The sequence below is a fragment of the Rhinolophus hipposideros genome (genome assembly GCF_964194185.1).
Source record: "Rhinolophus hipposideros genome assembly, chromosome: 2".
NCBI classification, from domain to species: Eukaryota; Metazoa; Chordata; class Mammalia; order Chiroptera; family Rhinolophidae; genus Rhinolophus; species Rhinolophus hipposideros.
The window spans coordinates 968,488-989,213 of record NC_138048.1 but is presented as its reverse complement, the minus strand read 5'-3'; the positions used below and the strand labels follow the sequence as shown (position 1 = coordinate 989,213).

The following is a 20,726-nucleotide window of genomic DNA, read 5'->3' as shown; positions in this document are numbered from 1 at the left end:
TACACGGAGCCTGTCATGGCAACCCTGTCCATCAGAGGGCGCATACTGGAGATGAGGTCAGAGGTCGGTTGTAGGTGGCAACTGCAGGGCTTGGACTTGGGTGTGTCCTGCTTTTCCCCTGAAAATGGCCTGTGGACAGAGGGACCTGTCCCCAGCCATGGCTTTAAGGGGAGTTCCGGGCTGGCTGGGGTCCCTGAGTGAAGTTCCATCTAGCGTCCAAGCCAGGACCTTCTCAGGGCCTGTGATTTTCGTGTGGTCTTGGCTGTCCCCACAAGCCTTGAGAGCACTTACTTGGGGGGATGGACCCTGACACACTTGCACGGCATGGCCTGGCCTACCACATGACATTGATGGGCATGCTACAGGAAATAGGAGCTGTTGGCTCCAGTGATATTCAGAAATATTTGTAGGGTCCTTACTCTTATACAAATGGCACCTGTCAAGGGACGAGTCTGAGGCGAGATGGGGCTGAGGAAAGCAAGGAGCTGAGATGGTGCAGGCGGAGCCGTGGGGCCTGGTGGGCACCAGTAGACGGCACAGCTCCAGCCCACTCACGAGCAGAGTTGCCTCTGGCTCCACTTACAGAGTCTTAATGAGCAAATCATGCATTCATCATCTCTGAAAAGATGACAGGACTTTCCTCTCGGCTCAGTATTTGCTGAAGTTCTTAGCACTTAGAAATTAGAGTTCATTCTGGGCATGGATCTCCCCCACCTCCTCTCCTTCACACACATTCTCCTGTATGTTGGTCAAGATGCAAGCAAGTGTGCAGCATCTGGAGAAGTAGGGTGGTGTGACAGACGTGCACAATCTAGAGTTAGGGGTGGGGGCAGGTTCCCACTTGGCCACCAGCTGGCTGGCAAGCCCTCTCACTTCCCCAGGAGTAGTTTCTGTGTCTCCATAGTTGCCCAGAGGGTTGTTCACGTGGGGCTGAAGTAAGCCGATGTGTGCAAGCAGACAGACGAGGCCAGGCCGCACAGCCTGTCCATGATGGCAGCTTGATACTGCCCTCCCTTTATGTCATCTGGAAGGTGGTTTGATGTCCAGCCTCTGGGAAATCAAGTGGAAGAGGAATAGATTTCCCCATCACCATTTTGTCTTTATTTAAAATGTAAAATGGTCCTCTTGAAGGAGAGAAAAAGAAAAAAAGCCTCTCGTGCAATCCCCTGCGTGGGTCTGTCAACAGTTGGTACAATGTGTCATCTCTTCACACTGGGAAGGACACGCCAGCTTCTGACAGCAGTAACATTTTCAGGAAGGTCAGATTGGATCCTCGCGTTATGTTCTCAAAGAAAGCTTGTGCTTCTGTCATTTTAAAATGAGTTTTCTCTGGGGAAAATGTAATCAGCCAGGGTGAAGTATCCTCAGCACAACTGGAGGCCTGGTGCTCCCAGACCCCAACCCCCAGCCTGTGGTTAATGCCTGGGTGGCATGGGCATGGCTCAGATCACGTAGCTGTCATTTTAAAGGACAGATGTGGTTTCCACTCTGGGATCTTCATTAATCAACCTTAAGTCATTGCGTGGACTCACCTAGGCATGCTTCGTCTGTGTTGATGTGCCCTTGCTCACTGATACTGGCGGGGTTTTCAGCTTAGCCAAGCTCGCTAATCCTCCATGCCCCCAACTGTGGGCTTGGGCCTGTCCCTTTGCGGGCCAGCCCCACCCTTCCTGCGCAGCAGTGCCATTCTGGTTCCTGGAGGCATTGGCTCTGGGAAGTGAGCAGTGTGGGACTTGGAGCTCAGGCACCGTGCTGCCCCTTCAAGGCTGTGTTCTCAGCCTGTGTGAGCCTTAGTTTCCCCAATATGTACACTGAAGGGGTTGGACCAGAATCAGCCCTTTCCAAATAGATGAGGGTACATGGTATTTGCAGACATTTCCCCCCAGAATTTCCCAGTCTTGACAAAGCTAAGGCAAGCTAAGCAAAGGGGCTGAAGTACCAGGTTTCTTTGTTAACTGAACAACTCAGCTGTGCCTCTGGGGCTTGAGCTGATCAAGACACATTTATCAGGGGAGAGTCTGTGCCAAATGTTCTGCTCAGTCTTGAGGTACCAGTGGGGAGAAGACACCAGGGAGGGAAGGAAGGACAGACACAAACAGTGGTCTATCTCAGGACTGAATGACAAGCAGTGTAAGTGCACTAGAAGTGAGAAAACGTGGCCAGGGAACCTGACGTGTCTGGGCTCAGGGAAGACTTTCCTGAGGTCTTCCTGAGGAAGGATGCTTAAATGAGCACCTGAATCATGAGTGTGGCCAGCAGGTGGAGATGTAGGGAAGCGTCCCCCATTTTTATTTAAGGTGAACTGTGCAGCCGGAAGGCAGGCAGGCAGAAACCAGCTTTGAGGCACAGAGAAAACAGTGTGCCTCGAGTGGGATGGAGTGAGGTGCTGTGGTTTACGGAGAAATCGGAGCCATGGGCAGCCAGATGGTGCCAGAGTCTTAGAGGATGTGTTAAGGGTTTGGACTCACTCCCTGGGCAGACCTTGAGACACGTACCCAGGATATGATATAATCGTATCTGGTTGTCTCCTTAGGGTCAGAAACCTGATGTTTTTCCCCCACAGGTTCTTGATACTGAAATTCTAGCTTTTCAAACATTGAACCATTCAGTGTAGACATTACCCCCCAATGAATATAAGACCACAAACCTGGTAACTGAGGCAGCAAAGCCAGGGCCAGACAGAGATAGGAAGCAGCCCGCGGGGCACCTCCCCTGGCTCTGGACTTGCCCCTGCCGGTCCAGCCTCCGCGACCACCCCGCTGAGATCCACAGCTCACCAATATGGCAGGTTGCTGCAATGAGATAGTGATTTGCTGCGTGAGATAGTGATTATGAGGTGGTCAGGGGAGAGATTCTTTTGAGGTGGGGTCCATGGAAGTAGTTACAGAAGAAGGCTTAGGAGGCGGGGTTTGGCAGTGAGACACTGGAAAACAGTGGCTCAGGTGTGTTCATTCACTCAGAACATTTTGCAGGCTCTCTGCTTCAAACAGAGCTGCGGTAGAAATAGGAATGTAGAGATGAACGCGACTCAGAGAGATCACACATCAGACCGTGGCAGCCTCCACGGTCTGTTCCCAGGTTCCGTGATTCTGTGAGTTCAGGTTGAAACTTGTAGGTGAGAAGCAGCTGTCACATGGCCTACCAGCCCTGGACTTGCTGGGTACTTGTCTGTCATTGGGGCTGCAGGGGCAGGCAGCCGGAGAGGAGGTAGAAAATCCTAGACCTGAATCCTCATTCTCTCACTTGCTTGACTGCCCCATGTGAGCAGCTTCCATTTTCTTCTCTGTAAAATTTACAAGGCTGAAAGAAATGCTTTCTGAGATCCATCTCAGCACATTTCAAGCCCATCCCCTGACTGGCAGTGGGGGTTCATGATGAAGGGTGGACAGGACATTTGGGGGAGGGTTTTCCTGGTCCACTCCTTCCAAGCTGGTGTCTCATGGGGGACAGGCTGATGCTGTGAGCAGTGGTAACAGAGCCGGCTTCTGCCCCTGCAGGTGCACCCTTTGCTCCCGGGCACATCGACCATCATGGTCCACGACTTGTGCCTCAGCTTCCCAGCCCCGGCAAAGGCTGACGTTTACGTCTCGGACATTCAGGAGCTGTACGTCCGTGTGGTGGACAAGGTCAGTGGCTCCCTCTCTGCTGGTTCACAGACACTGGGAAAATGCTGCGGGTGTGGGAGACTCTTCCCATGCGCTTTGCTTTTTCTCCTGGTGTCTGTGTCCCTCGACCCGCCCCCGAGTCGCTGCCAGCCTCTGGTACTGCCCCACGCCTCTGCTGCCCCGCGCACACGGTGCAGAACCACCTCTGAGGCTGTGCTTCAGCCCAGGTGACCTCCGTCGTTTGCTGTAAATCTCGCTTGGAGTTGTCCCCACATCAGTCCTGACCTGGGAATTCCTGGCCCCGAGCTGGTGGAGATTACTAAGCAGCCAGGCACACACTCTGCTAAACATGAAATTTTTCTCCGCGCCATGTATGTTCTGAATTCTAGGGATTTTCAATGGCAAATGAATGAAACTCACTAATGCCAAGTGCTTTTGCAGAATGAATACATAATAGATTTAGGCTTTTCTTTAACGCAAATAGAAAATGTTTATTACTCCAAATACCTGAAGTAACTGCAGCTAGGCTTACAGAGGGGTGCTGTCAGTTCCTAGTTTCCTGAGTGGAAAGAATGGTTAGTAATTAAAAAGGGAATGTTCGAGCAGCTTAGACTATGTAAAAAGCCAGCATTCTCTTACAGTCTCAAATATTCATTCCTCCTGTGATCTCATTTCCACTGGTAATTTGCTGACCAGACTTACTTGTTCACTATGCATTTCTGACTCCCATTTCCTCCATTGCTTGTTGTACGTATTACATGCGGCCAGGTGTGAGTGCTTTTGTCACTGGGTACTCACGGAACCCCTACTGCACGCCTGCTGCTGTTCTAAGCTGTAGCTTATCTCTCCAACCAGATCGTTAGTTGTGTACGAATGGGGGGTGTAATTTATTCATCTAAGTATCCCCACGGCTCATTGTATTCAGCGAGTGCTCAACTGACTTTCACTTGTTGATTGGCTGATAGTCTGGAGGTCAACCCAGGTGACCTGTCCACGATTCCCAAGTCTATGGGGTTGAGGTTGGTGACATTTTCTCTGAAAGGCACAGGGTGCTGCACGTGGTAGAAGTGTTCGTTCAGAGACCCCGGCATGTCTGTCCTCACGATGCAGGTGGAGATTGGGAAGACGGTCAAGGCCCATGTCCGCGTGCTGGACTTCCACAAAAAGCCTTTCCCGGCCACGTACTTTCCCTTCATGGACCTGAAGCTCCGAGCAGCCTCCCAGGTCGTCACACTGGTGTGAGTTTCCCGGGGTCAGAGCAGGGCACCTCGGGGACAGTGCTGCCAGGTCTGTCTGGGGGCAGAAGTCCCAGCCCTTCCTTCTGTTCCAGCTCCCTTGATGAGGCTCTTGACAACTACACTGCCACATTCCGTGTCCATGGTGTGGCCATTGGGCAGACTAGTCTCACCGCAACTGTGACCGATAAAGCCGGGCAGAGAATCAACTCGGCTCCCCAACAGATAGAGGTACAGCTGCTCCTCTTCCTGCAACACGGATCACTCTGCCCTATTGCATGGGTGCCGGGGAGGGGGTCCCAGGGAGGGGGCTGCAGGGACAGTCCAGGAAGCCACTGACACCATGTTGAAATCTGGGGCCTGCAGTGTCCTCGGATCACCAGTACAGGGACCCGGGTACGGCCGCAGAGGGGGGAGCCCAGTTACTTTAGTCTCCCTCTAGGACACAGGGCCAGTTGTGCCTCCCGAGAAGGGCAGGGGCAGAAAGGAAGGGCTGAGCAGAAGCAGCAGACGTGGGCCCCTGTGTGGAAGCTCTTCTCGACAGTCGGTCTGAATGTTAGAACAGGCGTTTGGAGGTGGTAAGCTCTGGGCGCCCTCTGGGGTTGGGGGCACCTACACCAGCAATTTCTGGATGAGGGAGCTCGGAGGTCCCCAGTTCATCTCAGTGCCTGACTTGGGGCTGTCTCTGGCGTTAGGGGGGCCCAGAGCTGCACAGTCAGCAGGGAACGAGGCAGGCATAGCTAACAAGTCACGTCTGCATTTGCCCCTCAGCAGCAGCACTAAGCTGGCACCTGGGTCCTGCAAGGGTCTCAAGCACATGGGCACTGGCCGGCCATATATTAATCTGCGTTCTGAACCCAGTGGGTACGCACTGTGCCTCTGCACGGAGGTGAACCTTCTCCTGGTGAAGCAGGATTCATTTCTGCTCATAGGTGGCCCAGCCCGACGGAAACCAGTCCTCACACACAGAGCAGCCCCTTGACTGACTGCTTCATTTGCTCACCCTCAAATGTGCCTGTGCCCCTGCCAGGGGGGCCTGTGGGAGATGCAGGAGGGGGTGGGGCTCTGGCCTGCTGCACAGATGGGGCATCCTCCTCCCTGCCTCCCCCCCAGGGGCCCTGACTTTCTCACCTGAAAAGTTTTGAGGGCATCGAAGTAGAGAGCTTCTAAGGCAATTCGGCAGTAGAAATTTGGAGACATTGGTGAATGAGGCAGCCTTCCAAAGACGAGTGGGGAAACCTCAAAGGCAGTGGGTTGGAAACTTGTCCACGCATCAGACCTTCCTGGAGAACTTATTAAGACACAGATCACAGGACCCACCTCTGGCCTGGAGTGGGCTGGACAATGTGCATTTCTGATGGTTCCCAGGTGACTGTGACAACAGCAGAGCACGCCTCCATTGCAGATTCTCAGGCCCGGGTGGGACGAGATCCTGTGGGGGCCACGTAGTCCTCCAGGGTCGGCACAGGCCCTCGGGCTCTCACTGTGCGTCTTCTCGCAGGAGTGATGTCCTTGCATTGTGTTTCCCTCTCCCTGAAAGTGTTAAGTGTGAATGACGCTCGGTAGCAGGCGCTCAGAATGCAACGGTCCCCCTTCTCTCTCTCTCTCTATACGCAGGTCTTTCCCCCATTTAGGTTAATACCCAGGAAGGTGACGCTGATCATCGGGGCCACGATGCAGGTAGGAGCCCAGGCCACACACCTGACCCTCCCCCTGCCCTGCTCCAGGCGTGCCCACCCTCCGAGGGCATCAGGCCGGAGCAGGTGGAAAGCTCGGGGCGCTGGCGCCCTCGTCCTCTGAGGACTGAGCCCGGGCTGGCTGGTGGGAAGGGCTGACGGACACGGCCGTTTCTCCCACTCCAGGTCACCTCCGAGGGCGGCCCCCAGCCGCAGTCCAACATCCTCTTCTCCATCAGCAACGACAGCGTTGCCGTGGTGAACAGCGCGGGGCTGGTGCAGGGGCTCACGGTCGGCAACAGCACCGTGGCGGGGGTTGTGCGGGCTGTGGACGCTGAGACCGGCAAGCTCGTCATCGTGTCTCAGGTAATAAGCCTCAGCTCCATCAGAGATGGGTGCTTTCTGAATGCACCCTGGCCACTGGGCCCTCTAGTGCTGGCCCCCCTGGCAGCTGCTGGGGGGTCAGCTGTGAAGGGGGAAAGCCCTGTTTACTGGGTTCGGGCTCCGCTCTCGAGGACCACCCCTCTCTGAGGGTCTTACTTCTGCCCTCTGAGTCCACAGCCCCTGCTGTCGCCCCCTGGCAGTCGGGGCCAGCCTTGCCAGCCTCGGGCTGCTTCTCCTGAGTCTCCCGAGCTGCTCCTCTAGGGTCAGGTCTCCAAAGCCTGGTCCTGGAGCCATCCGGTGCATGGTGACGTCTTCACGCAGTTGTGACAGCAGCTTCTGTACAGAGCACCCTTCACTCACCCTGTTAGTCCTCTCAGCACCCTCGTGTATCCTGCTGCCACCCCATTTGCACATGAGGTGCCTAGGGAACCAGCTAATGGCCGCGGCCACCGCCAGCCAGTCCTGGGACCTGACCTGGGACTGCCAATGGCAGCGCTCCTGGGCCTTATGTCATTCACTTCAAGGAGGGGGTGCTGTTGGCTCTGATACACTCTGTGGGTTACAGTGGGTTTTCAGGCATGTGCCAGCCTGGCTACTATGACAGTGGATAGTTGCACACTAGTATTTCAGGCCTGGATTTGTATTTCTGGTAGAAACAGAAAACCTGAATCGCCCACTGATACCTTTTGCCTCACTAGAGGTTAAGTTACCTCTTAAGCCTCTTTGCCAGAATGGGGAACATTTCCTCGTTGCTTTTCTGGGTCAACATGACTGGAAGGCCAAATTGGGGGGGTCCTCTCCCCAGGAGTGGCCCCCTGCCCCATGTGGGTGGGACCGACTCCAAGCATCTGAAAGTTGGTGTCTCCAGGTCAGACAGTTTCCTTTCTTTCCAGGGAGTGGGCACCTCTGGGCCGCCGGAAGGCAATGGGAGATTGTTCCCACCTCCTGAGAAGGGCTCAGGGCTCCTGGACCCCACCCCACACACACACCTTGGCATGCGGTGACCTGCAGGAGGGTCTCAGGGGGGCTGCTGCATGGTGACGGCTGTGCTAGAATCTGGACTTAAAAGTGTTATGTTTTGTGTAATGTGACTATGGGCAAGGACCTTTTCAGGAGCAGCCATCACATTGCTCATCGAGAACGGGCCTGGAAGGAACACAGAGCTTCCTTCCAGGAAGGAACATGGGCAGCTGGTGCGTCTGCTGCCCTGGAGAGGGGCATCTGAGGGGCCCTCCATCCTGCAGCGGACTTTGATCCGACCTTGCATTCGTTGATTTACTCCTTTCCCAGCAGTCTCGGTGTCTGTCCGAGTATCCCAGTTAAACTTCAAACTCCTTTGCGTCGTGGAGTACACAACTTGCTTCTGCCTATGGATGTTCTAAAGACAGGAAAGCATCGAGGATGTAAGAGCCTGTCTTGTGGCATACGGCATGGTTCAGATAGATGTCCTGGAGGGTGAAGTTAAGGACAAGGAGGTGCTGCCATTTTTCTTTCTCTAAAGAAAGTGCTGTGGCCTCAGGAACTGGTTCGTTTTTCCCTCCTGGGGGCCCAGGTGACTTAAATGGCAGCTGACTGGAAGTTTAGCCACAGGGGCACACAGCCACCTATTTCCCTTCTGGCCTCTCTCTTTGTGGTCTGAACTTGCTGGGCCAGCCCTTTCCATGTCTCTCCCCTTTGGCCAGTTAAGGGAGGTGCCAGGCCCTGATGCCCCTTGGCAGGTGGAGAATCTGCGCCACCGGCTCTATCTGAAAGGCATCTCGTGAGCCCGGGTATGTGGGAAAGCAGCCTGAGGCCCCCATGCCCACAAATGGTAGGTGATTCTGGTCAGAAGCTTCTAAGAACCAGCACCCAAGGGGTGGACCAGGACTTGCAGCGGCAGACCACAGTGAGAAGGACAAAGGGAAGGAAGGGAATGAATGCTTATTGAGCACCTACTATGTGCTGGACGTTAGCCCAGATTGCAAGACACAAGAAATGGGCTCAGTGTGAGCACACATGAAAAGGGCTTAAGGGTTTTATTAACTTATATTCAGCGTGAATCAGCAGTACTATGAAGAAGCCAATAAAGTTAGTCTTTGGCCAGGTTAATAGGAGCACAGAGTTCAGAATGAAGGAGGGTATAAGGTCTGCTCTGCTCGCATTCCACCTGGCTCCTTCATTTGTCCATGTACTCTGCTCGGAGAGATCAACAGTCTGGATTTGGAGCTGGAGGGTTGGAGACCTGTCCTGCGAGGGCTTCCCAGCCTAGAAAAGAACAGTCCCCGGTCACTGCCCCCCAGTCTGCAGTGCTGACCTGCAGCACCTGGATCACACAAGTCTGAGGGCTCAGAGGGCCAAGCTGGCACCGCCATGGAGATGGAGAAGCAGTGGCCACCTCTGTGTGAGGCACCCACAGAGCCAGGCCGCCTTGGGAAGACAAACACTGAGCTAGACATCCTGTGGGTGCCTTGTGATGGAGCTGGGCGCAGCTGGAGCCTCCATCCTGGGAGGCGTCCCTTCCTGAAACACGCTGCTAGCACATGCTCCCGCCCCACGCCCAGCCAGCCTGAGTCCCAGGCCCTTTTCCTAGGATCTCGTGGAAGTGGAGGTGCTGCTTCTGCAGGCAGTGAGGATCTGCGCGCCCATCACCCGGATGAGGACAGGGACCCAGGTGAGGCGGGGCCCTCTGCAGCCCTCCTGCCTGTGCTGTGGGCACAGCCTCTTGGCAGGTGTGGGGCTCCACGTTCTGGGTCAGGATGAGCTCAGGGAGCCTGGTAGGGCACTGTTCTTCCACCAGAGCACTTCTCCATCTCCCCTTTATCTGCTGAACCCCTTTGTCTAAGGGTCTAGCTCCACACGCCCCAGGGAGCCTTCCCCACCTTTTTTTTCTGCTCCAGACACACAGATATTCCCTGCCCCTCTCCCAGCACAGAGCTCCTCTACCGAGCATTCCCCCTTCGGTTCTGTGCTGCTGTGCTCGCTGAGTAATGCCTGCGTCTCCCCTCATCTGCCGCCGTCCCACACCTAGTAGAGCAGCTGGTGAGCCCCAGGAGCTAACAGCTGTCTAGTGCACACTCTACCGAGTGCTTTCTGTACTGATCCAGTTGGTGTTTATCACAACCATGAGGTAACTACCAGTGTCAGCTCCGTGTTGCAGACAAGGAGGTGAGCACGTAGGAAGCTTGAGGCTCCACCCAGTGTCACACAGCTGGGAAGTGATGGAGCTCAGGACCCACTCAGCAGCCTGGCTGAGGCTGCTCTCACCTTTGGCTGCACATTCTCCACTGTGCCAAGGGCAGGCCCTCAGTAAACCCAGGCTGGAGGAGCCTGATTCCCCCCTGCCCATCCACGTGAGACTGGGAGAGGGCCGCAGACATCCTAGAGCTTAGGGGGTCATTTCCGGAACGAGGCGCCCAGCCAAGGTGAGACACAGCCCAAGGTCCAAGAAGGGTGGGCTGGGGAGGGGCTAGTCTGTCTTCTGCTCGATTATTTGCTGTTTCATTAGAACTTCCCAAACCTGTACTGTGCTCATCTCTGGTGAGGGCAGAATCGGCACAGTTCCTGCTGCACAAAGGAGACACGAGTCCCCGGGAAGTGGAGAGGCAGTCGGGCTGTGCCCAGGCTTCCGGGGCACCCCGCGCAGTGGGACTCTGGCTGTCACGGGCCTGGTTTTTCCCTGCAGATGCCCATTTACATAACCGGGATCACCAACAACCAGAACCCTTTCTCCTTCGGCAATGCCGTGCCAGGCCTGACCTTCCACTGGTCAGCCACGAAGCGGGACATCCTGGATATCCGGGGACGGCACCACGAGGTAACCACCCGCTGAGAACCCCTGCCCTTCATCCCAGGCCTGTGTCTGGGGTGAGTTAGGTTCTCCCATGTCTCTGCCCTACACCTTCACACTAGGCTGCTCTTGACCCCATTTTGCTCTTTCACGGCTCATCGAGACGTCTCCCAAACACTGCTGCCACTGTCTCTATCTCCCAGTGTCCTTCCTCCTCCTTTAGCTCTCAGTCTTTGTGTCCAGGAATTCGGCCTTCTAGCAATCCTTCTCACAGTATCCCGGGACTGTCTGAAGGCCTTTGTATTTTAAGTACGCTCTTGCTAATCACTACAGAGGAGGTTATAGGTAACCTACTAACAGAAGGCAACAAAAGTTACAGCCTTGTAGGGAAGTCACAAAAGTTCCAGAATGTCACAGGGTCTTGGTCAGGGTCCCTGGTCTGTAAGTTCTACCCTCTTTCTGAGATGACACCTGGCAGCCCTGGGGTTTATCCTGCTTTATCCCAGAGGCCAAACTCCCCTCCCTTGGTCCTCCATAGGGGATCCCAGCCCCTCCTCGGATCTCAGAGCTGGAAGGTGTTGGAAAGAACTTTCTTAAACCGCTGTGTTAACTAGAGCCCTTACATGGGAAGGGACTCACCTAGGTTTGCCCAGTGGGGAGAAGGGACTGGGCGCCAGCCTGGTGATTCCAGGCTGCCACCCAGGTAGGCCTTGGGCACACAGGACTGGAGTTGGGGGTGGTTCTGGGATATTTCTTCTTGCCTTATCCCTAGGTAGTGAAGGGGAAGTGCAAGGGGGGGCGGGGGAGGTGAGCAGAGGGACAGCATTTCCTAGAGGTTGCCCAAAGCTCATTCGTGTAGGTCGAATGCCTTCCCCAGCCCACCGGTGGGGCCAGGGTGCTGTCCCCAGTGCCGGGCGCTTCCCGACTCTTCCCATGGTACCCGGGCCGTGCGAAGTAACTCCCAATATCCCATAGCATAGGGCTCTGTGGGGAAACACTGCCAAGCCAGCATCCCTCTTGGTGATTCGTAACGACCACCACACACTAAAGGCTTTGAGAAGTCCTGTCTTGAAACTCTGACTCTGATGGGTTGACCCAGCATTTTCCACATCCACCTGTGAACATGGTGAAGCTGAGCGTGGGGTATGCTGGGCTCGTGCTGGGTGGCCGTGGCCTGCACACCCTGACCAGGGCGGGAGGCAGTGGCCTCTGAGAACAGGCAGGTATCTGTCTGTCAGGAGTCCGGGGCTCCTATCTAGGGCTCCTTTTGGGGGTGCTGGGGCTCCGGGGCTCTCCCTGAAAACATGTTTGGTGTCTCTCCCAGGCGTCGCTCCGGCTCCCGTCCCAGCACAACTTTGCCATGACTGTGCATGGCCGGGTGAAAGGCCGGACCGGACTGAGGGTGGTGGTCAGGGCTCTGGACCCCACCGCTGGGCAGCTGCATGGCCTCGCCAAAGAGCTCTCTGATGAGATCCAAATCCAGGTAAAGGACAGGTGTGCCGGAACCATGTGAGAGGGAGAGTAAGTGCCAGCCTAGCACCCATCTCCTCTCAGGGGCCATGTGGGCACAAGTGAGTCCTCCCATTGCCCCAGGGAAGGGGCCTTGGGCCCTGCCCCTGAATTTTCATTCTGCAGGGGCCTGGGGCAGGGGTGTGTAAGATGCCGTGGGAGCCCAGAGGCTTCACAGAGCAGTGACATTTCAGGGAGGGAGGAACTGGCCGTCAGGCCAGGTGGAAGGAATGGCCTGTGCAAAGGCCTAGAGGTCTGAAATAGCTTAATGTGTTCCCCAAATAGAAAATCATTCTGAATTTGGAGCCTGGGGTGCTTTCCTGGGAGAAAAAGGCTGGAAAATGGTCTGAGCTGGGCATTAATGTAATTGTGTCTATTTGACAAACACTCGTAGAGTGCCTTCCAGAGGCAGACATGCTGTCCCCATTTCCCAATGCCCCCGCAAGGCCTGGGGGCAGGAGCTGCAGGCGGGGGCTGCTGCTGGATGGTGAGCCTGTGGCCCCATGGGGGGAGCCCCCTCCAGGTCCCACTAGTGAGTGAGCAGTGGCCCTGTGGGCAGCCTGGGGGACGGTGTGACCCATTGGTTCACAGAGGGAGACTGAGTCTCCAACAGGGCGGTGGCCTGCTCGCAGCCCTGAGAGGGCGCTTGGTCGATGCAGGACCCAGAGCCTAGCGTCCTGCTCCCTCCCAGGGCGTAGCTCCCCGTCTCCACCTATAGCCTGTCCTCCTGCTCCCCTGCCTCTCGGTCCCTCTGTCAAACCAGGCGCTTGGCAGGTTGCTCTGAAGGCATTTTTAGCTTCAAAGGGCCCATTCTGCTGGTCTGAGACTCAGTAACACCTGGATCCTCCTACATTGTGAAGAAAAGCTGAAAGCAGCCCCTAACTATCATGAGAAAGGAAATGGGTTCAAGTCTCCCCTTCGAGAAGAAACAAACCATTTCTGACCCAGGCACATGTCCCACTGGGGGTAAAGATTCTCAAAGAAGGAAATGCCTGATTGCCAGCCCCCCTTACCTCTGCCTCACGTGAGCATTGCACAGACAGACACATGTACGCACAGACACTGACACATGCAGACACGCACGCAGACGGCCATAGACGGACATGCCTGTGTACACATGCAAACACACACACACCAGAGACATAGACACACACGTATGTGTTCTTCCTGGATAAAAAGAAAAGTAAGTTTTGGCATCTCTCATAGAATTAGAGACAGAGCTTTGCAGCTTCCAAATTCCGTAACCTCAGCTGGGTCACTTAATGTCTCAGCCATGTTTTCCTTAGCCGACAGCAGATGGAGTTTTGAGTACATCAGAAACTCAGAGAAGCTGGATCCAGTCCACAAATATGTTTTATTTGGCTCCCTCGGTGCTTTGAAACAAGTCTTCTTTGTTGCCAACATTTAAAAATAGGAAGATTTTATATAAAAAGCCAGCATGCCGCTTGCCCTGAAGACATGCACTTGCCACACGGCGAGACCGGCGGATGAGAAGCAGTGTCGCCTTTGCCAGAGCCGTGCCCTCCGGTTTGCCGCAGGCTCCACTGCTCCCTGTTGCCTCTCCGCAGGGGGCCAAGTTGCCGGTTTCCTTGGGTTTTTGCACTGTTGCTTTTCCTATAGTTAACAGGAGAGTGATGTATTTCTTATACCTTCATTTCCTTCTAAAGAGTGGCAATGAGGAACGCGCTTCAGAGCCACAGAGGGAAACGTACCTGTGTAATTCCTGTGCAGTACGTGTGTCGCATCCGTCAGTGAGGCTGCTTCCTTCTGAAAGCCACCTCCCTGACAGGAGCCACCTGATGTCAGAACCCATGCGCTACCCACGCTGTTTATTTCTCCCCGGTCAGGAAGCGCTGCCTCTCACATTACGTAACGTGAATCCCACCGCTCTTTAAGACAGGCATGGCTAGGATTATTAGTTTTAAACCCATTTTACAGACAATAAAAATCTAGGCTAAAGTATCTGGTCAGAACCTAGGGGTGCTGGCATGCAGGGGAGTCAGGCTGCTTTCCTCTTAGAAAATCGTTCTTCAGTTCAATGATTTTAGACACAGGCCCTTGGGAGAATCCAGCTGGTCTGATCAGATCGGAAGCCAGTGAGCGGGGAGCTCAGCACTGCTTGGCATCCAGGCTCAGATGCCCCAGACGCCAGCAGCCCCAACGGTCCTTAGAGAAGGGGATGTAGAAGGGTGGTGGGCACGTTCGGATTCATGCCGGGAAGGGGTCTGGAGTTCCAGGTGGTGCTGCCGCTGTGGCCCCTGGAGTGGACCATCCGACATGGCCAGGTGTGTTATCATCTGCTGGCCTGTGGTCGCCACATGCCCCACACCCTTTCCTGCTCTGTGCGGATTCAGCAAGAGCCTGGCAGGGAGTGACACAGGCTGAGGGGTGGGACGGGCGTGGTTCTGCCATGGTCATGGCAGGAGCAGGATGTCTTGGTGACAGAAAGGACACTTTACATGGAGCTTTCTCCATGCTCAGTGTAGCAGAGTTAGGGCTGGACAAGCCCTGGCCTTCTCATTCTGCTTCCTCCTGCACACACAGCCTGGCAAACGCTTGCCTCCCTGGGAGCTGAGGCAGGGGGCTCATGCTCCCTGTCTCCGTGAAGCAGCTCCCACGGGGTCCCCGAACGTGCCCCTGCCTGCTTCTCCTCCTTGCGCGTCTGGCGTGTCTCCCCAGCCAGCCCTGACCAGCACACCAGCAGCTCGCTCCCTGTCCGGTGCAGGCTCACAGCAGTTTCCCTTCTCTTGTCTCCTTGGCGCTGCCTGCTGAGAGACGCAGATACCCAGACACGACTCCAGTGTGTCGTCGGAAATAAGATGTGCCTATATTCCAGGTATTTGAAAAGCTGCTGCTGCTGAACCCTGGAATAGAAGCAGAACAAGTACTAATGTCACCCAACTCGTTTATAAAGCTTCAGACGAACAGGTACGTGACGCAGTGCTGGTTGTCCAGCTGCCCTGGCACTTGACAACTCGTTTGTCAAAGTCCACAGCAGCCATGGTTGAACTGGGCGTCCTTCCTGGTGTTGCCTTTAACATGGGTGCAGCTCCTGCATCCCTTCTCTTTGTGTGGACGTCGCCTGCTTTCTGTGTCACCTACCCCAGCGGGGCCCTCTGCTCCCTGTATCCTAGAAACCTTTTGATGCCTGCTGCTCAAATCCAGCACCTCAAGGGGGAAAAGTACCCACTTGGAAGTGTCAGACTTTTCAAACTCCCCTGTGTCTTCAGGACTTGCCAGTCTGAGTGCGGTCCACACACCAGCAGCGTAGGTGTCACCTGGAGCCCGTGGGGACGCAAGTCCCCAGACCTGCCCCTGAACTGGATCCCCTCAGCAGTGGGGGTGCTGAGAGACGCAGACATTAACACTGAGAGACGCAGTCTAAAAGCATGTGTGCAAACACTGCTCTTACCTTGCATTCCAAGGGCAAAGCGGGGCTGTGAGGACCACTTCATAAGGCTCCAGCCATCACCCAAAGAAGGCCTTCCTTGGGAGGAATCAGGGAAGGCCTGTCGTAGGTAGATGTGTGAGCTGGGTCTTGAGGGGTGCATAGGAGTTCTGCACTTTAAGAGAACAGGGTTGATGAGGGGGAAGAAAAAGTTGCCAAGGCAATAACATTTGTTTCAAGTCATCTGTGGAGGGTCTGTAGGTGTGGGGCACAAAGCCTTCCTGTTTCTTTAGACATTAATGAGTATGAGTATGTACAAGAGCATAAAATACTGCAGGATTTCTCTTCTACCCAGTACATACCATCAGTGTTTTGCATTCTGAGTAAGTTCCTCATTTTTACCCTATTACCAGCCCTTGGAAATAGGGCATTACTCTCCATTCACAATTGAGGAAACAGGCCGAGAAAGGGGACACCATGTGCAGAAAGGCAGACAGCTGTTTGCAGGTGTTGGGACTGCCTTTGGGTTCCGTCCATCCTTTCCACCATGCCAGGCTGCCTTATGTCAGTAAATTGAAAACAATTTGCCTCAGAAACGGCATTTTGTAGTAAGTGCCCCATGCAGCTGATGAAAGAAACTCAGTCTTCACAGCCTTTCCCTCGCTGCTCACCAGCCACGGTAGGTGCTGCTCTCCAGAGTGAGAAGCGGTGCTTTCCTTGGAACTTCTGGTTTTCCAAGTTAGGTTTCCTTGTGGTGACGGGCTGCAGACAAGCTGCCCGCAGGTGGTCCCAATACACAACGGGCCTGAGACTGGGCCTCTGTCTTCTCTCAGGAGCAGTTGGGGACCCCAGAACCCCGGCCAGCCCCTCTGAGCCCCTTACCCGCTGCTGTGAAAACGGCTTTGTTTGTTTTCCAAAGGGATGGCGCAGCTTCTCTGAGCTACCGTGTGCTGGATGGGCCGGAGAAGGCTCCCGTCGTGCATGTTGATGACAAGGGCTTCCTGGCGTCGGGATCTGTGATTGGAACTTCCACCGTAGAAGTTACTGCACAGGAGCCTTTCGGGGCCAACCAGACCATTGTCATTGCAGTAAAGGTAGGACCGTGTTTTCCTCCTCCTCCAGTCATAACGACAATGGTGCCCAGGAATTGTTTTCCCCTCACAGGTGTAAGTGAACATATTCCCCTTCCAGCTGAGGAATCATGTTAGAATTTATTTCAGAGCAACTCAGGGGCAAAGGTCCTAGACAGAAAGCTCCAGCATTTTCTGACTGTCAGAGCCAAAGATCCTTGGATGTCATAGATCGCCACAACCTTGTTTTGTAGTTGGGGAAACAGGCCCAGCAAGGTCCATGATGTGTTGGAACTGGTACTGCAGGGTCCTGACTTGCCAGCCAGTACCTGGACTGACAGGCGCCCTTGGATGTGTGTGTTACACACACCCACGGCAGCTTTGAGAAGTGGGTGACCCATTTTACAGGCACAGAAACCGAGGCCCAGAGTAGAAGTGGCTGTGAGTCAGACTTTGGGCTCTAATCCGCGTTGGCCTGGCCTAGGTTTGTTTGTGTCCTCTGCTCACAGCACGCCGCTTCCCGTGTGAGCAGGACTTTCTCCTTAGACATCCCTGCCTTGGGTCCCGGGTTTATCCTGAACAGAATTCTTTTTCCATATCTCATCACAGCCACCTTCTGAATCCTAGATGACAGGAAATACATGCCCACTTGCATTTTTAGATTTTGCCTAGGTTGCAGGCCTGTTTCCTTAATTAACGTCTTTTTGTTTCAAGGTGAGTGAGTGCCTTGCAGGGAACCTCCACCCTAGTTTTCCAGTAAGTGAAGGTGACTGCTCATCTAATATCAACAAGTATATATTGAGCACCAGCTGTGTACGTCACTGTGCCTATCAACATTGTTAAAGAAATTAGGTCTTTTGGGGAGCTAGCCTTTCGTCCAGGCTGATTTTACTCGGAATTAGAGAACCAAGGCTGATCTTTATGGAGCTCAGCATCTTGGGCTCCCAGAAGCCGTCATTCCCTCCTTTTGCCCTCTGTCTTTGCCCTGGAGCAGCTGCAGTTCTGCAGTGACCCTAACCAGTTAACTCTGCCCCTGCAGTCTAAGCGGACAGTGTTTCTACTTGAAACACCCAGAGAGCCAGGGCCTCGGAAGAATCTGAACAGTCAAAGCCCAGGGATATTTTTGCAACATAAATTGTGATCTGATTTTTCACATCATGGATTCTGACTCTTGTGGGTTGGGTTGCTCACTGTTTAAGGAAGTGAGAAGCTTGTCACCAGGTTGGGACCCTCGGTTCAGCCTCTGGCCCTTCCTGAAATGGGGACCAGCCAGGGGCAAGCGTGTCCTCCTTGGTGGGTTGGTTTTCGGGCTGCTGTTTCCAACACAGTCCTCGCCATGCCTGCTCACTGTCCCCCAGGTGGCCCCCGTGTCTTACCTGAGGATCTCCATGAGCCCAGCGCTGCATACCCGGAACAACGCGGCTCTGGTGGCCCTGCCTTTGGGAATGACTGTGACATTCACTGTCCACTTCCATGACAACTCCGGTGATGTCTTCCATGCCCACAATTCAGTGCTCCACTTTGCGACTAACAGGTAGGGTGTGGGTGATGCCCATTCCTCACGTTGAGGGGTGTCTCAGCTGTACCAGCTTTAATGTATGGGGGTGACTGACAGCAACACGGAGAGGCCACTGCCACTGGAAGAAGAGTTTCGTTGCTTGGAGTTTCAGAGAGGAGGCGTGCCACTCTCGGGGCCGGTGAGGGCAGTGCCAGGCTTGGTCTGGACGCGGGAGGAGCGGGGCGGGGGAGCATAGCTGGGGGCCTGTGTTTACTGTGTGGCAGGACATTGTTTGGTGGGAACATCGCCTGGGAGGTCAAGAAGCAAAACACAGGGGTTGGGCTTTGTGGTTGGAGGGTTTGTAGTAAGATTTCTGGGCACCTTTAACGCTGGGCTGCAGGGGAGGTGTAAACCGCCCTGGCCCTTGCCCTGCCCCTGTGGTCTGTGGATGTAAATCATGCGCACAGACTACAAACGTTGGTCAGAACAAGGCACGCACTCTCTGGTGCTCGGTGGTTCACTGACCGTCGGCTGTGTGCAAACCCTGCATGACGTCTTGCTTCACTGTAGTCCATTTGTTGAGGCCCAGAAAGGTCAACCATTTGTCTAGGGCCACACAGCCAGGAAGTGGGCTGTGAATACCAGGCCCCATCCGGCTCCAAGTGTAGCTTGTTTTGGATGACTGTTCTGAAATACAGCTGCAGCCTCAGCCCGAATGTGAGGAGACATGAGGTGGTTTCCGGAGCAAAGAAAAGAGCTGTGGCCTCATTCGGGGCCTGCTAAAACTTCTGCATCCACTGGAGAGGTAGCCCTCAAAATGTCCCCAGACCAGCCTCGTCCCATCACTGGGGAGCTTTTAGAAATGCACATTTACTGGGCCAAATAGTCTGTGTTGTGATGAGGCATCCACGTGACTAAAGGTTGAGACCCACTGCCCCAGTTGACTCAGACCCTTTAACCTGGGGAGGAGAGAAGCATCAGTTCAGGAGGCAAGAGCAGGGCTTAGGGGTGTGTCCTGGGTGGCACTGGGTGGGCGCAGAAGGCTGTGTGCAGCTGGCGCCCGCTGCAGCGTGGCGTCCCAGGGCCCTGTAGCACGTGTGCCCGGTTGCTGCACGCAGCCAGGGTCAGGCGCTGGGGGCGTGGCATTTAGAGTGAGACCTGCTCCAAGCCCGGCTCGAAGCTTTATGGAGCCTGCTTTCCAAAGGATGGCACAAGGCAGGTCACCTCTGCAGGCCTTGGTTCCCACACCTGTCACGTGGGGAATGTGGCGTAGTCCCCAGGGCTAGGTGAGGGCCTCTGGCCAGCTCTGGGGCTCTGTGTGCAGTGTCCCTGCCATCTGTGGTGCAGGCTGCCTTGGAGGAAATGGAGTTGGGCTTTTACCACCACTCAGCCACCCTGTGAGCCCTTTGGTGGCAGGAGCCTGTCTCCAAGAGACCAGTCAGGGCCCAGGGATCTGAGGGCACGGTGGAGGGAAGTGACACAGTCAGGGCCCCTCAGCCTCAGCCCCCCCAGTCCAGGCTTTCCAGCGAACAGCACTGGCTGGTGTGCACTGAGCTGTCGCCACGGCAGGCGCTGGCCTAAGCGCTCACAGCTCCATGTCTGGGTTAGTGCTCATGTCACACCCATGTGACGGGTATACTGCTGTCTCCTCTGACAGGTGAGGAAGTGGGCACAGCTGTGTTGCCCACTCAGCTTGCCCTGTGGGTCAGTTTCCTCCCTGGGCCTCAGCTCCCCCTGCCATTTGGGGGTGGCGATCTGGGCATCCTGGATGAGAGCCACAGGTTCCTCTGGGTGAGGGATGGGGGCGGTGGGAGGCCCCTGGTGCTCTCTCCTCTGGGGCAGCTGCTCGGTACCTGTGAGTCGGAGTGACGTCTGGGGCTGCCGTCGGTGAAAAGTGTCGCCCAGGACCCATACTGCACTTCCCCCCTGGAGTCAGGGCTCTTTCCCGATCCTGAGAGCCCTCGTCTCCCTCCTGTACCTAGAGACGAGTTTGTGCAGATCGGGAAGGGCCCTACCAATCACACCTGTGTCGTCCGCTCCGCCAGCGTGGGCCTCACGCTGCTCCGCGTGTGGGACTTGGAGCACACGGGCCTCTCGGACTTCGTCCCGCTGCCCGTCCAACAGGCCATCTCCCCGGAGCTGCCTGGAACGCTGGTGGTGGGGGACGTCCTCTGTCTGGCCACTGTCCTGGTCAGCCTGGAAGGTGAGAGAGAGGCACTGGCCCAGGGAACCCTCCCTGGGAGACATGGGCCCACGCAGAATTGGGAGTGGGCTCCCGGAGGCCGTGCGCAGCTTCCCGTGGTGGGAGCTGGAAGGAGGACTTGGCCGATGTCCCGGAGCAGGAGTCAGAAGACCACCCTCTGGGCAGCATCCAGCCTGCCGCCTCTTTGTACAAGTACCAGCTTACTGGGACTTGTTGTCAGGGGCTGTTTCCACCCAAATGCCAGGTTGAATGGTGGCATCAGAGACCTTCGGGCACACACAGCCCAAATGTCTAGCTAGTATATGGCCCTGTGCCAACCCATGCTCGGAAACAGCTCTGTCCAGTAGAACACTCTGCCATTACGGAAATGTCCTGTATCTACTCTGTCTGGC

General features: G+C 55.2%; 1 protein-coding gene across 5 annotated transcripts in view; it reads left to right on the top strand.

The window, feature by feature from the left end:
- NUP210 (nucleoporin 210) overlaps positions 1-20,726 on the top strand; it is a 115,917-nt gene that overhangs the window by 82,209 nt on the left and 12,982 nt on the right. For all 5 annotated transcript variants that reach the window (XM_081027522.1, XM_081027520.1, XM_081027519.1 and 2 more), the window contains exons 21-32: positions 3,498-3,626; positions 4,716-4,843; positions 4,936-5,071; positions 6,458-6,520; positions 6,703-6,882; positions 9,470-9,550; positions 10,562-10,693; positions 11,991-12,149; positions 15,012-15,103; positions 16,483-16,657; positions 17,992-18,167; positions 20,114-20,334. In XM_081027522.1, the coding sequence (XP_080883648.1) occupies positions 3,498-3,626; positions 4,716-4,843; positions 4,936-5,071; positions 6,458-6,520; positions 6,703-6,882; positions 9,470-9,550; positions 10,562-10,693; positions 11,991-12,149; positions 15,012-15,103; positions 16,483-16,657; positions 17,992-18,167; positions 20,114-20,334 (1,672 nt within the window). The remainder of the gene's footprint in view (positions 1-3,497; positions 3,627-4,715; positions 4,844-4,935; positions 5,072-6,457; positions 6,521-6,702; positions 6,883-9,469; positions 9,551-10,561; positions 10,694-11,990; positions 12,150-15,011; positions 15,104-16,482; positions 16,658-17,991; positions 18,168-20,113; positions 20,335-20,726) is intronic.